The sequence below is a fragment of the Octopus sinensis genome, unplaced genomic scaffold (genome assembly GCF_006345805.1).
Source record: "Octopus sinensis unplaced genomic scaffold, ASM634580v1 Contig02586, whole genome shotgun sequence".
NCBI classification, from domain to species: Eukaryota; Metazoa; Mollusca; class Cephalopoda; order Octopoda; family Octopodidae; genus Octopus; species Octopus sinensis.
The window spans coordinates 614653-629682 of NW_021825821.1; the positions used below are offsets into that span (position 1 = coordinate 614653).

At 36.0% G+C, this 15030-nt stretch overlaps 1 protein-coding gene across 1 annotated transcript; it reads left to right on the forward strand.

Annotated features, from left to right (window-relative positions):
* Positions 1 to 3565: 3565 nt before the first annotated feature.
* Positions 3566 to 11614, forward strand: LOC115227310 (serine--tRNA ligase, mitochondrial-like). The gene is made up of 7 exons (XM_036498590.1): positions 3566 to 3703; positions 3910 to 4076; positions 5753 to 5828; positions 6366 to 6563; positions 10666 to 10824; positions 10893 to 11033; positions 11067 to 11614. Exons 1-7 carry the CDS (start codon positions 3566 to 3568, stop codon positions 11367 to 11369), a joined length of 1182 nt encoding a protein of 393 aa, XP_036354483.1. The 3' UTR covers positions 11370 to 11614.
* The last annotated feature ends 3416 nt before the right edge of the window (positions 11615 to 15030 follow it).

Below are 15030 nucleotides of genomic sequence, written 5' to 3' on the forward strand. Positions count from 1 at the left end.
CATGAAGTTGATGACCATAGTAATCTACTCTGTGGCCATTGGAAATTTCCTCAGGTACTCGTATCTTTGATTTTAGGCCATTTTTTACACGCTACACTACATGCAAAATAGCCCAAATTATGATTGTTTTTGGACTTTCTTTGTTTTTACGTTATTTTGAGGTGCCTATTTTGGTCTGAATTTCCAGCATTGGATCACTGATAATTTAATAGCCCTTTCACTTGGGATAACTGCTATTCAACTACTCAGGGTCACTTCTACCGTGAATGGAGTGATCCTACTGACCGGGCTTCTCATTTATGATATTTTTTGGGTTTTTTATACCCCGGTTATGAAGACAGTGGCCATTTCTTTAAATGCTCCAATAAAACGTGTCCGTTTTGTTTTATTTTAGTTATGGTTCCTCGAAATCTGTTTAGTTGTCCGACGGGAGAGGATTTTTCCTTCTCCATGCTTGGAATGGGGGATATTATTATTCCGGGGACATTTATAGCTTTTCTCTACCGATTTGATTGGAAAAATGGAATGAGGGTGTTTTTTCCTGCTGGATTGGTTGGATATGGACTTGGATTGGTCACGGCAATGGGAGTCTCTAGTTTTACTAAAAACGCACAACCTGCACTGCTATATCTTACTCCCACGTGTCTGCTTTCGGCTTTTTTTGCTGCTTATTTCATGGAAAATTTCACTTATTTTTTTTGGTATAACGAAGAAGATTCTGCTGATGAATAATTTTTCTTTTTAAATAATCGTTCTGAGATAATTTGGTTGATAGGAAATTTATAGTTAGAACTGGCGTTGATATTTTCATTAGGTGCAAGATATGAATTATAGGATAAATTTTTTAAATGTTTGAAGACGTGGGAGATAAATTGGCAAATTTGTTGTGGTCCAGTCAAACTCACTACGTTTTTTTAAGACAAAGAGATCGAAAATAATTATCACAATCTAAAGCTACTGATGATCGAGAAGACGTTGCCCCTCAGGATCGCAATGGATATTCTTTGGAACAACCATTGCTTCTCCCGAGCCTCTCTCCGTCTTCTCGAGATCAAATTCCCGATTTTCCCGACGAGTTCGAACGATTTTTGGCTCATGACCCCGGAGGTTTCTACGGATATTGGGGAGAAGATGAAGTTGTCCAACAGGTTGGAATATTTCTGAACTTTATGTACCTCAGCCTTCTCAGCGGCTGAGCCTGGACTGATCGCGGAGTCAACTATATTGGTCTTTGAGAAGGTGTCTGTGCACGTGGAGTCCCACGCGAGGCATTTCCCATTACTCCACGGGAAAATGGTGACTTCATCTGGGCGTTTACCGTCTCCACGGTCAAACCCAACGGGTTCCAGTTCTGTCGGGAATCCAGCTGCTTGTAACGCAGCCGAAATAGTCTCGTTGATAGCGGAGTGTCTGGGAGCACGGCCAGCACTCCTTCTGCATGATAGGGGATGTAGTCCTTTGGTATCGACTTTACTACCACATCGGCATTGGCCCCCCAAACAGACATTAAGTCCCAAGCGTATTGCTACGCCAATCCTCACACAGTCATTATCGAGAAGGGTTCCAGATTGGGAGCAAGGGAGGGCATTAAGCCACGCCCCACTTTCAGGTCTGGCAGCGGCACCGAAACAAGCGAGGCGATGCTGATCCAATGTAGGTCTGATTGCTTCCATTTTAGCTTTGTTGGAAATATCATCCCATTCCCATTGGCGTGAAATGTTAGATGGAATGGCCAATCCAGATCCCTTCCAGAATTCGCAAGCTCCAGAGAAAACCCGGTCCTCTTCCAATCCGCGAGAATTACGTAGGATTTGGGTGATGAGGGCTTGGGAGCTCGCACGTGAGGAGAGGAATGTAGGAAGAGCCATGTCCAGAGGTGAACGGAGTCCAACTCCGCCAAGGCGTAGAGGTAATTTGACATCTAATCGTTAAAATATCAAGGTCAAAAATATTAGTTAATAAAAACACTCTTGCCTAACGACTTTCCCCTTCGAAAATGCAAGTCGCTCATCTGGGACGCAACTTGCACGGACACCTTCTCTGCCGGAAACATCTTTACGTCATCCGCAAAGCCGGGCTCCGCAGCTAACCTGGCCGAAACGCTAAAAATCAAGAAATACAGTGCATTATCTCACCGCCATATCTTTGCCCCGATCGCAGTGGAGACGTCGGGAGTCCTCGGTCCGAATCATTTGCTATTTGTTGACGATCTAAAAATATTTGCTCTCAAACAAGACACTTTACTCAAAATGATGGAAGCTGTTAACGGATTTTTAAAATTGTTGGTTTGGAGATGAATTCAGAAAAATCAGCGTCTAATTTGGAATCGGAAGCAATGTTCTTAAGAATAGAGTTATGGACTCTATCTTTGAGAATGTTAAGAAGAGGATAACTATGCTATCGAAACAAAACTCGACTCTGTGAATCTGTTTCGTGCTATAAATGAATATGCATTGTCACTATATAATTATTATATTGGGCTAATCAATATTGAACCTTCTGAATTTGATGATATTGGCAGACAAATACGGCAATTGCTTACGTCGCTCATATTACATCTCAAACCTGCAAATAAAGAGAGACTGTATTTAAACCGGAAGGCTCTTGAAAGAGGGCTTTCATCAGTTACTTTCAAAAGTGAACTAATGCTCTTCCAGTTCCTTACGAGTCTGGAAAATATGTCAACTATATGCTTACGGAGGGCGGGGATTCTGCGTGTAATTAAAATGAATAAATGGCATTTGGCTATGATCGCAGGATTTCTATCCTCCAAATATGCCATTATTGATAAGAAGAGTATTACTATGGAGTCTCTAAAGTCCAGTCAGATACAATATTTACAAAAGAAAATTAGTTCGAAAGCACTACATTCTGTGCTTTTCAAATGTATGGATGAACCTAATGTTGATTTACCTGCATCCTCAGAATGGCTATCTAATGGAAATAATGGACCACGAAGCGAAGCATTGTATTGTCTTTTGCAAGATCGAAACTTGTTCTTTGCATCCGCTGACTCATTATGCAATCATTGTAAGAAAAGCAAGAAAACTGTTGACCACATGGCTACTCAGTGTGGTAAAATGCTTAACAGTGATTATCTCCGGAGACACAACGAAGTTGTGAAGTGTATCTTAACTTGTGCCGAATGTATGGACTCAAAAAAGCAAGAAGATTGAAGGGACATTCTGTTCAGTCAACGCTGTCGACGGGAAAAGTTGAAATCAGGGTTGATTCAACAATCCTCACCGAAACAAAAGTAGAATACAACAAGCCAGATATCTTTGTCCACGACAAAGTCAGAAACGAAATAAATCTAATTGAAGTGGGTATTACTTCACAGGATCGCTTCAAGCAAGTGGAGGTTGAAAAGTGTCACAAGTATGACCTATTGACAAGTGAGCTTTCGCTTCTGTATAGCTGTCAAGTAAAAATAATTCCTGTGGTTATGACATGGGATGGAGTTGTCTCGAAATGCTTCAAAAATTATATGAAGAAAATATCTATTGAACCAGGAACGAGGACATAAATCCAATCCGTTGTACTGAAAAGAACGCTCGAGAGTATGATGATCGAACACAAGCATGGAATTAAGGTATCCGGTGAAGAATACGCTTCTGCTTCCAACCGGTATGTGGAGATGGCATGCAGAGATGAAGACGACCCAATGAATGCTAAAGAAGATGCAATAGTTGAATTAGATGTGGTAATGGGGAGTAAGAGGCAGCTGGAAGTAGGCTCTTCTTCCAAGAGAAGGAGAGTGGATATCAGAGAGCTGGAGTGAGATCTGCTTAGTTTCTGATTAACTATTAATTTATTATTGTTTTTAAAAGAAATTTTTTTATCTTAAATTATTTTGAGTCTAGACGAGAAAAGAGTTAGTTACTAAAGCCAACTTCTCTATCATTTAAGAAATCAGCCGCTATTAGAAACAGTTATTACTTTTCAGAGGTAAATGTCGAAGGAAGGTCGAATATATGTATCGAATATGTATCGAATTACTTGTCAAGAAAGTTGACTCCTATATTTGCAAGAGAACCTAAAAATCGTTATATTGCAGATTTTGTGGGATTAAGAAGGTATTCTAGTCTTAATGGCGATAATGGATGGCCATTTTTTCGAATAAATTCTAGTTGGTTGTTGTTATAGACTCATTTTTAAAATCCTCAGCTGTAAAACCTGCCAAACGCAAATTCGAGGAGAAAATTACCAGAAAATTGAAAAATATTTTTTTGATAATTGCTTCCCCATTTATCCTACAGACTGATGATGGGAAAGAATCTAAGAATAAATGTATGAAAATGATGTGCAATCATTTAAAAATCATACACAAAAGCTATAAAAAAAATTTTATCAAAAAATTGTTTATAAATATAACAAGGCAAAACATAAAACCATCAAGAGTCCACCATTTAACATTTTTATCGCTTTATAACGAAATCAACCGCAGGAAAATCAATCGAAAATAATTAAATCCGGTTATTTTTAAAACGAGGATGATTGTATAAATCAACAAACTGTATATAAAACCCATGTTCTCGCCGAAGAAAAATTAAAAAGGAGGCGGGAAATGGGAATTTGATGAAGGTATAGCCGTAAGAGACAATGTGCTACTGAGACACGATATTTATGCAAATCCTAATAATCGTAAATATCAATTGTATGATCAAATAGAACCAACGATATACCAAATGGTCGAAGTTAATAAAGATACATGCGTACTTTAAGATATGAATGACGATTTATTCAAAAATATACACAGAAGCCGTCTAAAAATGTGACTTTTAAAAAATTTTAAATGATAAAAATTCGTGAAGTTTTAATATTTGCTTTTAAATGAAAAACCAAAAAAATCTAGAATGTGATAAAATACGTCATTGATAGAGAAAAATTAGCAATTTTGCCGAATCTTGGTAAAATTCATTCAATCAAAAAATTAACAAAATAGAATAAATTGGCTTAATTTACTATGTTTGTATTATATAAATTTTTGACCAGTTCAACAGAAAAGAGTTAAAATGCGCAGCGGATCGACTGGCAATTCCCGCGCATGATGGCCAATGAGATCCTTTGAAAGAGTCTGATCGACTCGTTGGGATCTTTCGTGGCAACCACGAGCTTAGATCCAAGGCGGCGGAGAAACGATAGCGTCTGCGGGCCGATGACTCCAGAGGTTTCCACCGCGACTGCAGTGAATTGGTGATTCTTTGCCAGGACCCGGTACTTCTTCTGTTTTGTTAGTTCCGCCTGCTTTGCAACTGAGCCCGGTTCCGCAGCGGAGACAATTAGATTTACTATGTTGTTTTTAATTAATTATCAAATTATTTTTATTTGATTTTAATAATTTTTTAATAGAGGATTATCAAACCCCTGACACATGTTATAAAACTTTATTATTAAAAAACATCTTTGATGAAGAAAAACCATGTTAGAACGAGGTGATTAATGTTATTTTTTACTATTAGGTAAGTAATCAGAAGGTGGACGTATTGTGCTAAATGGATATACAAAATCATCGTTAGGGATTTTAAATTGTATTCTATCTGGCACAAACATTACATCAAAATTACGAACAAACTCTTCAGGGTATCTTTTCCTCATTCCATCAGTCATTGGGTTATTTTGAATTTTTGTATTTAAAAGTATTAAGAAAATTAATAATTTATCCATTTGATACCTTTTAGCAACAATAATCCTTTATCAATGCTCTATATAACAAAAACTTTTTGATTTAACCTTTTTATATTCGTTGCAGATTACTTAACAATATCCTAATCTATCCGATTATTATATTAGCACTTTTCCAACTATCCAACAATGATTATGAAGCAGTTTAGATTTTTCAAAGCATCTTTGCCGGGAATCTGAATTTTTTCTTAAGATAAACTCAGTAAAATCTATAGTAGACAATAAACAATATATTTAAATTTCACTGTCCCGAACAACAAAGCTTGTACTTTTGTGTTGGATAGGACAAACTGTATAATCTTAATTTGTTAAATTTTATATTTAAAGTAGCACGCTTTTTTACACTTTTGTTTGATATCTAAGATGTCTTCTCGCTCAAATAAGAAAAGTCGTCATTATCAAAACGAATATTGAAAATATGGCTTTATTCAAATTATTGAAGATACAAAATAGCCTTATTGTCTTATTTGTCAGTGTTCTTTTTCAAATGAGGCAATGAAACCATCACGATTAGAGGATCAGTTAAAACGCAAGCACCCGGATAAAATGTCAAAGCCGATTGAATATTTTAAAACTTTAAAATACAATTTTGAAAATAAGAAAACGATCAAATCGCTATTCACAGAGGCAGTACATGATGTTTATTTAACATTTATTTATATGTTGTTGTGGGTGCGCAGATCGCTTCTTATAAAATTGCTGAAATTATTGCGAAAACTTCCAGTTCTCATACTATCGCAGAAAATGTAATAATTCCATCAGTGGAAGTAATAATATCGGATGTAATGCATCAAGATGCTTCTAAAATTATTAAAAGTCTACTACTACCTCTTAGCAATGATTCGATTTGTCGAAGAATTGATGAAATGGGAGATAATGTAAAAAAAATTTTATTGACAAACTGAAGCGGAGTAAGTTTTTTTACAAAATGACGAAAGCGTCATTGTAGATAGTAAAGCTGTTTTAACGAGATTTGTGAGGTTATTTTCGAATTTTTAATAAAATTTAGGTATTTCGAGAATGAATGTGTATTAAATGAGGTTTTATTGTTTGTCGAATTATTGGAAACCCGTACAACTGGAATGCCAATATATTCCGTAGTAAAAGTGTTTTTTGAAACAAATTTTTATTTATTTATTTGTTAAAGACCAAAGACGGGTAAGCCAGTTAATTATAATAATCCCCGTGATCGCCGATCCAAACGAGGGAGATCCTAGTGAAAGGTTAGATCCTGCCCGCATGATCGGCCTGAGACGACGATAACGAGAATTGGCCCCAGGATGAAAACTGCCTCCTTCGGAATCGAACTCACGACTGTCCAAATCCATTGTCCATAGCTTAGTTTTCAGCCAAGGGGGCATATTATTTGAAAATTTGGTTTCCTGTGCGACTGATGGTGCTATGTCAATGGTTGGAAGATAGAAGAGATTTGTTTCTCTTCTTAAAAAAGATTATAAATGGGTCATTACGGTTCATTGTATTTTACATCGCCATTAACTGGTGTCGAAGATTTTATGTTATGATTTACATCAATCTTTAAACATTGGGTCTTCGGCCGCAAGTCGCTTTGTTTCCTTCGCGGTTTGGGGAGAAGAATCGCCAAAAGGAGGGACGACTGAGAGAGTCCTTTTAGCTTTTTCAACGCCTCTCCATTGCCGTAATCCGCGGGAACTGCTTCGCAATCCGTGAGGCTGGCAGGCCGCCCTAACCTGCGTAGTCTTAAACAATCCTTCTCTTATTTCTTACTGTTAAAGTGTTTTGACTGACTTAAAAAAATTGCATTAACAAAATAAAAACATGAAGCAAATATAATCGTCTTTCTAGAAAGTTTTGTAAGGAGGCTGGTAAAGATTTTATTCGACTTTTATTACACACGGAAGTAAGATTAATCTTTACTTTGTTAATCTTTACAATGCAATAGTCGCATTTTTGCAGACTGAAGACGACTTGGTTTTGGCTAAAGAGATCATTTCACGGAAAAGAAAATTATTGCTTTATCGACATAATTTTTTTTTATAAATCAGTTTGGAAACATTTCACAACTATCTGAGATAAGTAAATATTTTAGTCAAAACAATATTATGACATATTGTCAACATTTGACGGAACTAGAAGCGGCGATATCTCTTAGATTCAAGGATTTGTTTGATTTGGAATTTGAAGCATGGATGATTGGTCCATTTTCATGTGTGCCAGAAGATATGAACGAAACAATCTAAGAAGAGATAATTGAATTGAAATATAATGAAGAATATATTCACGGATTTCAACAAGATGGTATCCAAATTTTGGCAATCAAAAGATCTACAAATGAAATTTCCAAATTTATGGAAGGAAATGAGAAATGTATTATTGACATTCCCTACCACTTATTTAGTTGAAAATGGATTTAGTTTTGTCAATCATAACACACAATGTGAAAAAAATAGACTGGAAGTGTGTTATAGAGGGGATATACGCCTAAAGTTGAGCGGAATTAAACCCGACATTGAATATTCAGCGAGTAAACATCAATATCAAGGGTTTCACTAATAATTTTTAATAAAAATTCAATTTTTACATTTGATTTATTGTTTTATATTTTGATTTTTGAGTCATGTACAAAAAAACAACCAATTAAGGAACAATGCACAAAAATTTCTAAATTGTATGTGGACAAGGGGGCAATAAAATTTCAAAGGGAGCAAAGAACAAAAAAAGGTTGAGAATGCCTGGAATAGGGGAAAGTAGCTCATAAAGAAAACGTGCAAATTGAGAATTCTGCCCAATTATTATGGATAGTCAAAAATTAACTTAATTAACTTAAACTATTGCGGATAATCAAATACAACAAATTAATCGTATTTTTCTTTTTGGATTTTTTCAGTTCATAACAAAGTTGTTTTCATACAAATTTAACATTGTTCTTCATAATACTGAAATGGACTTATCTTTCAGTACATATCAAAGCCACCCTAGGTCTTCATTTCAAACAATTTTTTAATACTTTCAAGGAATTCGTTAAGTACATCAATTCCTTTTGTACAGCCTTTTAATGAACGAAGAAGAAAACAAAATTCTTCAAAAATTTCAAAATACGAAGTGACACCTCTAATGCATATGACCATTTGTTCGGTATCAGAGACATCTTTAGTCGTGTCGACTGAACTTGATTAGCCGACGGGTAAGGTCCTCAAAAATACATTTTATTCTTCTTGTAATAGTGTCATTACTTAATGGTAATCGTTTTTCAATATTTTGTATATTTGGTGGACAACATTCATCACAAAAAAATGGAAATAGCAGTTTCAATAATTGCTCCATCAGAATAATGCTTCATATTTACAACAAGAATGTGAATAATTTTATAAGACGTTAATAACTGATGCTTTATTTTCCACTGGTTTAAATATTAAGGACTGAATTTTGAATGACGTCTTTAATATATTGATAATGACATTCAATAATAAAATTTGTCAATGAATTAATGACTTCACTTACATATCAAAAAAACTGCTTTACAATACTGTTCAAGAGAAAAAACTTTTCTTCGCATTCTATTTGAAATTCTCTATTTTCTTGAGACAATGTTCGATATTTCTTTGTTGGCATGAAAAAATACTCAACCTAAAATATATTTACAAACACGTGTAGTTAATTAATTTTATATTCAAAATTTATTTCAAAGTTTGAAGGCTTTTAAAAAGTTTAATCTTCTTGATAGTTTAGTTGTAAGATTGTCAATTGGTCCTCAAATTGGTCCATGTAAGAACTGTTTTTTTATTTTAAAGCATTTTGTTGTCATTAATGAACTCCAGGGATTGCCATGTTTTAGGATTCCACATATCTACAAAAAACCTGAAAAAATAGGGCAATGGCACACGTATAAAAATATTTTCTTGAAGATAGATATTTAAAAAATAAAAGACTAGTAAAAGCATGATTTCGCAAATAAAATTATTACTACAATTATCAGATTCAGTTTTTGTGCTTTAAAGATGATGAAAACGAATTCAAACAATCAATTAACAAAATAAACCTTGTCAGGTAATCATTTTAATTTCTAAAAGGAGGAGAAAATGTGATCTAATTTTTATATTTAACTGCTGGAATAAAATTGAAAAGATTTTTGATTACCCTTTAAAATGTAATAAACAATGTCGTGAAGTAAACGTTCAATGCGGAAAATGACAAATTCGTAGACAATATTCGTAAAGAAGATTTATAAAATAATGAAAGTGAAACAATTTTAAGAGAAACGAAGCTTCTTTTTATCAGTCAAAAAAGAATTTTTTTACATATTTCCTCAATTTCTCAAATAATTTTACGATTTTCAAATTAACTTTATAAAAAATGTATAAAGTAAAAGAAACCTCGTGATAAAATAATTCATTATTTTTTTGAAATTAATTTTTGATTTAAAAACTTCCAATGTTATTCGATTGTTGATGTAAAACATTGACCTAAAATTTATAAAATCAAATGAAAAAATGATCAAAAAGATTTTTTACTTGAACATTAAATTTTTAGTTAAATTTAAATTATTTTTACTTATTCAAATAGTAGACAAATAATTTAAATTTTAAAAAAATATTAAATACCGCACGTTATACATTGTGCTAAATGGATATAAAGCTGTTTCGAGAAGATTGTGGTGGCAACCCTGATTCTATCAAGAAATGGCAACGTGATAGATTCAAAGACGAGTCATTAATCGACGTAGTGGTCACCAATGACAAATTATGGAGAGAAGGTAGACATTCATATCTACTTAAATAAATAATAAATTCATATCTACTAAAGCTCGTCACAAAATCGATCGAATCAACCGGGGAGTGAATTTATGCAGCAAAGGGTTTGCAAAAGCAAGAAAGGTAATAAACAGAAATTATATTTGCAGAACGATTTTTCGTCTGATTGCTCGCTCGACGATTTGTGTTTAAATCTAGTTGATCTTTCTTTGGATGATATATCTGTATGGTCTCAATTTGCCACGTTTAGGGACTTTCACTTGAAAATATAAAAGAATTGTCTAAAAGGTTGAAAGCTGAGTTGGAAAATTTTGAATCTGCCCTTGTGGAATATGATCGAATTAGAAAAGCTGCTTTGTATGAAATTGCGAACGAATTGGACCCACGAGTCGTCATTAGCAACAACGAGGTATAGAATTTATTTATTTTTCAAAAATATATAAATCAATAATAAAAATAAAATTATTTTATATTTAGGACAATAATCCCATAATTCGAACAAATGGTGACATAAATGTTGATAAGCCATTATCCCATGTTGATCTGCTCGAGATGATTGGAGGCGTGGACTATGAACGAGGGTCTGCCGTGGGCGGAAGTCGATGTTACTATTTGAAGGTTTGTTCATCTTTGATTTATCTCCCAATTTAGGGCCCAGGGGTGTACTTGGAGTCTGCTTTGGTCCAATATGCTTTATTTTTCCTCCACGACCGTGAATATGAAGTTTTAAAACCCCCATACATGATGAAGAAAGAAATCATGTCAGAAGTCGCCCAACTTAGCCAATTCGACGAGGAATTATATAAAGTATTCCATTTTTCTATTTTTGGTTGTATCATCTCGAGGAAATGTAGAAAATGGGGACAGTCTGGACCAATCAGACGTGTCTTATCTCATTGCCACATCAGAACAGCCAATTGCTGCCTACCACCGGAAAGAGAGACTTCCCGTTGACAGTCTTCCCTTGAAATATGCCGGTCTATCGACTTGTTTTCGACAGGAATGTGGCAGTCATGGGCGGGATACGAGAGGGATATTTCGGGTTCATCAATTCGAGAAGGTTGTGACTGTGTGGGACTGTAGGTCGAGCAATTCTGTTATACGTCCCCACTGGAAGGGGAGTCGAATAAAATGTTTGATAAAATGATTGAAACGTCTGAAGAGTTTTATAAATCTTTGGGAATTGGATTTCGAGTTGTGAGTATTGTTTCTGGTTGATTTGTTGATGAATTTGTTAGGGGCTTTGAATAATGCCGCGATTATGAAATATGATTTGGAAGGGTGGTTTCCTGGATCACGGGCATTCAGAGAGTTGGTTTCATGTTCTAATTGTACGGATTATCAGTCACGGAGGTTGGACATTCGTTTTGGACTGAGTAAGAATAATGATAAGGTCGCACTATTCGTGATTTTTAGACTTCTTTTGTGCATATGTTGAACAGTACATTGTGTGCTACTACACGAACCATTTGTGTAATATTGGAAACTTACCAAACGGACGAGGGCATTAACGTTCCTCCAGAATTGTCTCGTTTTATGCCTCCAAGTTATATTTTGTTTTCATCATTTTAATAGAGTTGAGTAGTTTTATTCCCTTTATCAAGAAGGCGCCTGTAAGTTAATAAATACATTTCTTTTCTGTTATTTGGTTTTATTTACTTATTTTATAAAAGGAAATTCTTTGAAATTATAAATTAATCGTTTGTATTAGAAAGTGCAAAAAGGCTTTTCACTATTTTTAAATTTTTTTTAAAGCTACTGGCTGGGTAAAAAAACTCTGCTGACCAAGACAACATCACTTAAGCCAAGGTTTACTGGGGAAAAATTAACTTTTGAAAATTTTTGCTAATAATTAAACAGAAACTTGAAATTTTAATTAGTGATTTGAGATGGAGTAATTTCTAAATCTTTACGTTATTGAATTACAATTAAACAACGTTTAAGATTATCGATTTAAAAAAATTCTAAGAGTACAACGACCAGGCCAGAATCTATTTTAAGAAGAAAAGTATTTAGTTAAATAGAGGGTGTTAGTAGAGGGTAGCTAAAGTTTTCGACATTCCTGGCTTTTCAGTCCCAAATATAATTTATAATTAGGACAAAATTCTTTGCTGCCGATTTTCAGCTGACTTGAAACCACTCCTCATATTGCCTGGCGTCAGGCCAAACTTCCTGTGAGTCACGGGGGTCTGGGCCTCCGTTCCAGTCTTGATTTGGCTCTTCTTGCCTTTTTTTCTTCGGCGTTTGGATTATATCTCCTTGTCCAAAAGATTCTGGAAAATCTACTGAATCGTTGTTGAACTCTGATATTGATTGGGCCCTTGCACTTTGGAAACAAAATTTCTCTGAAGTCTTTTCCGATGTCATTTCTTAGCGAGAGTGGGACAAATTCTTTGCCGTCGATCTTCAGCTGACTGGAACCACTCCTCGACCAACACAGACTGGCTTGTTTCCGTTCCGCTTGTCAGCCATACTCAGGCTGCTGTCTGAATGTACTTCCTTCTCCGTTGTCCTCGATAGGAATTCACTCCTTTTGGGTATCTCCAATCGCCTTGGATTCCCTGTCTGCAGATCTCACCCCTGCCGTTGTGGGGCTAAAGTTGACGCCTTTGGGCTAAATCCTCTGTCTTGTCAAATGAGTGCCGACCGATTTCCTCGGCACAGTGAAATTAACAATTTGAAACACGAACTTTCCTGGTGACAACTTCCCTTTTGATCTTCACCGCGATCGGGTTGTGGTCACTTCTGGTTTCATAGAGGACTGACCACTCCGTAGACGATTCGAGGGATGAAGAGCATAGAGTTATATCGGGTGACGTAGGTTTATCAGTCACTCTGAATGGAGTCTTTGTGTTCCTCGAAAAATCGTTCAAAATTGTTAAGGAGTCCGATTGGGAAAGTAAAGATTTCCCTCTCGTATCCGCCGACTGAGTTGACAGCCAAAGCGGGCGTTTCGCATTGAGGTCCCTGCATAAGATGACCCCGTCGATGTGTGCCAGATTAGAGAGAGTTGGGGGGGCTATAGCTCCTTGGACAAGAACTGGGAGGTGGAGTGCACATATTGACAAGCCATAATCGTCCCTTTATTGTGCCAAGCGAGATCCCGATTAACTCAGAAACCTCATCAGCTTTGATAAGGTTTCTCACTTCAGCGGAGAAGTCTGTGAATTTCAGGTTGTTTCTGATTAAAGTGAGCAGATCACCGCCTCCTTTTGCTTTCCGGTCCAGCTTGATAATCTTTTAGCCCGGAAATAAAGGCGTGTGATTATTAGGAGCTAATTTGTTTTCTTAAATCATAGCCACGTTAATTCTCAGGTTAGTCAGGAGTGTGCGGAGTTCTCTGATCTTCCCTTTGATCCCGTTGATGTTTAGTTGGAAAGCCATAAAGAGTTTTCTACTTTTGCGGGCTGCGGATGTCCTCCGGGAGAAATCGGTCTTAAGTAGAGTGCGTTGTCCTGACAAGAAATGTCGCCAGGGGACAAGTTTTAATGATTTTTTTCCAGTGAGAATTAGGTGCCCCAAAAAAATAAAAAACTTACTCAATTTTAAAAACTGATTCTCACAGTTTATTAATTTTTTTACTACTTCTTTAATCTTTGTCTTTTATTTTGCATACGAACGTACAGAATTTCTTCATTCTTCCTGCTTTCTGTGCTTTCTAAGACTTTGTCTATAACTTGTTCTATCAAAACTGTCAGATTATAAAAAAACAGTTTTATCAAAATTAAAAATTAGTACATCTGTTTATTGACACCTTTAGGTCTCGAATTAATTCCTGTTTAATGTCGCACGATGTCAGCGCGGCTGTTTGTCTCCTGTCATCTTCCGATTCTGTCCGTACAATCACAACCGATGTTGCTCGGATTCTCAAGGAAAAGCACCCTATTGGAAAACCAATAACCTTTGATATGGCGTATTCCTCCTGTTTTCAGACCTCACCCCTGCCGTTGTGGGGCTAAAGTTGACGTCTTTGGGCTACATCCTCTGTCTTGTCAAATGAGTGCGGACCGATTTTCTCGGCACAGTGAAATTAACAATTTAATTCACAAAGCTCTGGAAAGAGCTGATTTCCCTTCAGTTCTGGAACCGACGGGTCTTGTCCCTGAAGATGCAAAACGTCCAGACGGCTGTACGGTTTTCGCCTTTGAATCCGGGAAGCAGGTTGTTTGGGACGTCACCTGTGCCGACTCTCTCGCCAAACGAGCCTTGAATTCCACGGCTTGTCGACCCTGTTCGTCAGCCGAGAAGCCCGAATTGAGGAAATACAGAGATTTACGCGATCGATTTTGCTTTTGGGCAATTGCCGTCGTGACTTCCTGTGTTTTTGGCGCCAAGACGCTTGCTCATCTTAAGAAACTTGGCCGTCTGTGCACCCATCGCTCCAGAGATCCCAGGGAATTTATATTCCCTATTCAAAGGATCTTGCTGGCTGTTTTAGGCGGGAATTGTCTCTCAATTCTGCGAGCCGGTACTTAATAGCTAGATTTTTTTAATTGTTTTCGTGCAAAAAAATTTTTAATTTGTAGAATTACAAATAGATTAGTTTTTTAATTAAACTAACACAGTCAGTTATCAAATTAATTATAAAAGTTTAGAAAATTTATACGTTATTTTT

What these genes read in the sequence shown, in the direction of transcription:
- LOC115227310 (XM_036498590.1), top strand. Translation starts at nt 3,566, where the DNA reads ATGATCGAACACAAGCATGGAATTAAGGTATCCGGTGAAGAATACGCT. An exon ending in CAATAGTTGAATTAGATGTG is followed by an intron (nt 3,704 to 3,909) that starts GTAATGGGGAGT and finishes CTATCATTTAAG; the next exon opens with AAATCAGCCGCTATTAGAAA. An exon ending in TCGTCATTAGCAACAACGAG is followed by an intron (nt 10,825 to 10,892) that starts GTATAGAATTTA and finishes TTTTATATTTAG; the next exon opens with GACAATAATCCCATAATTCG.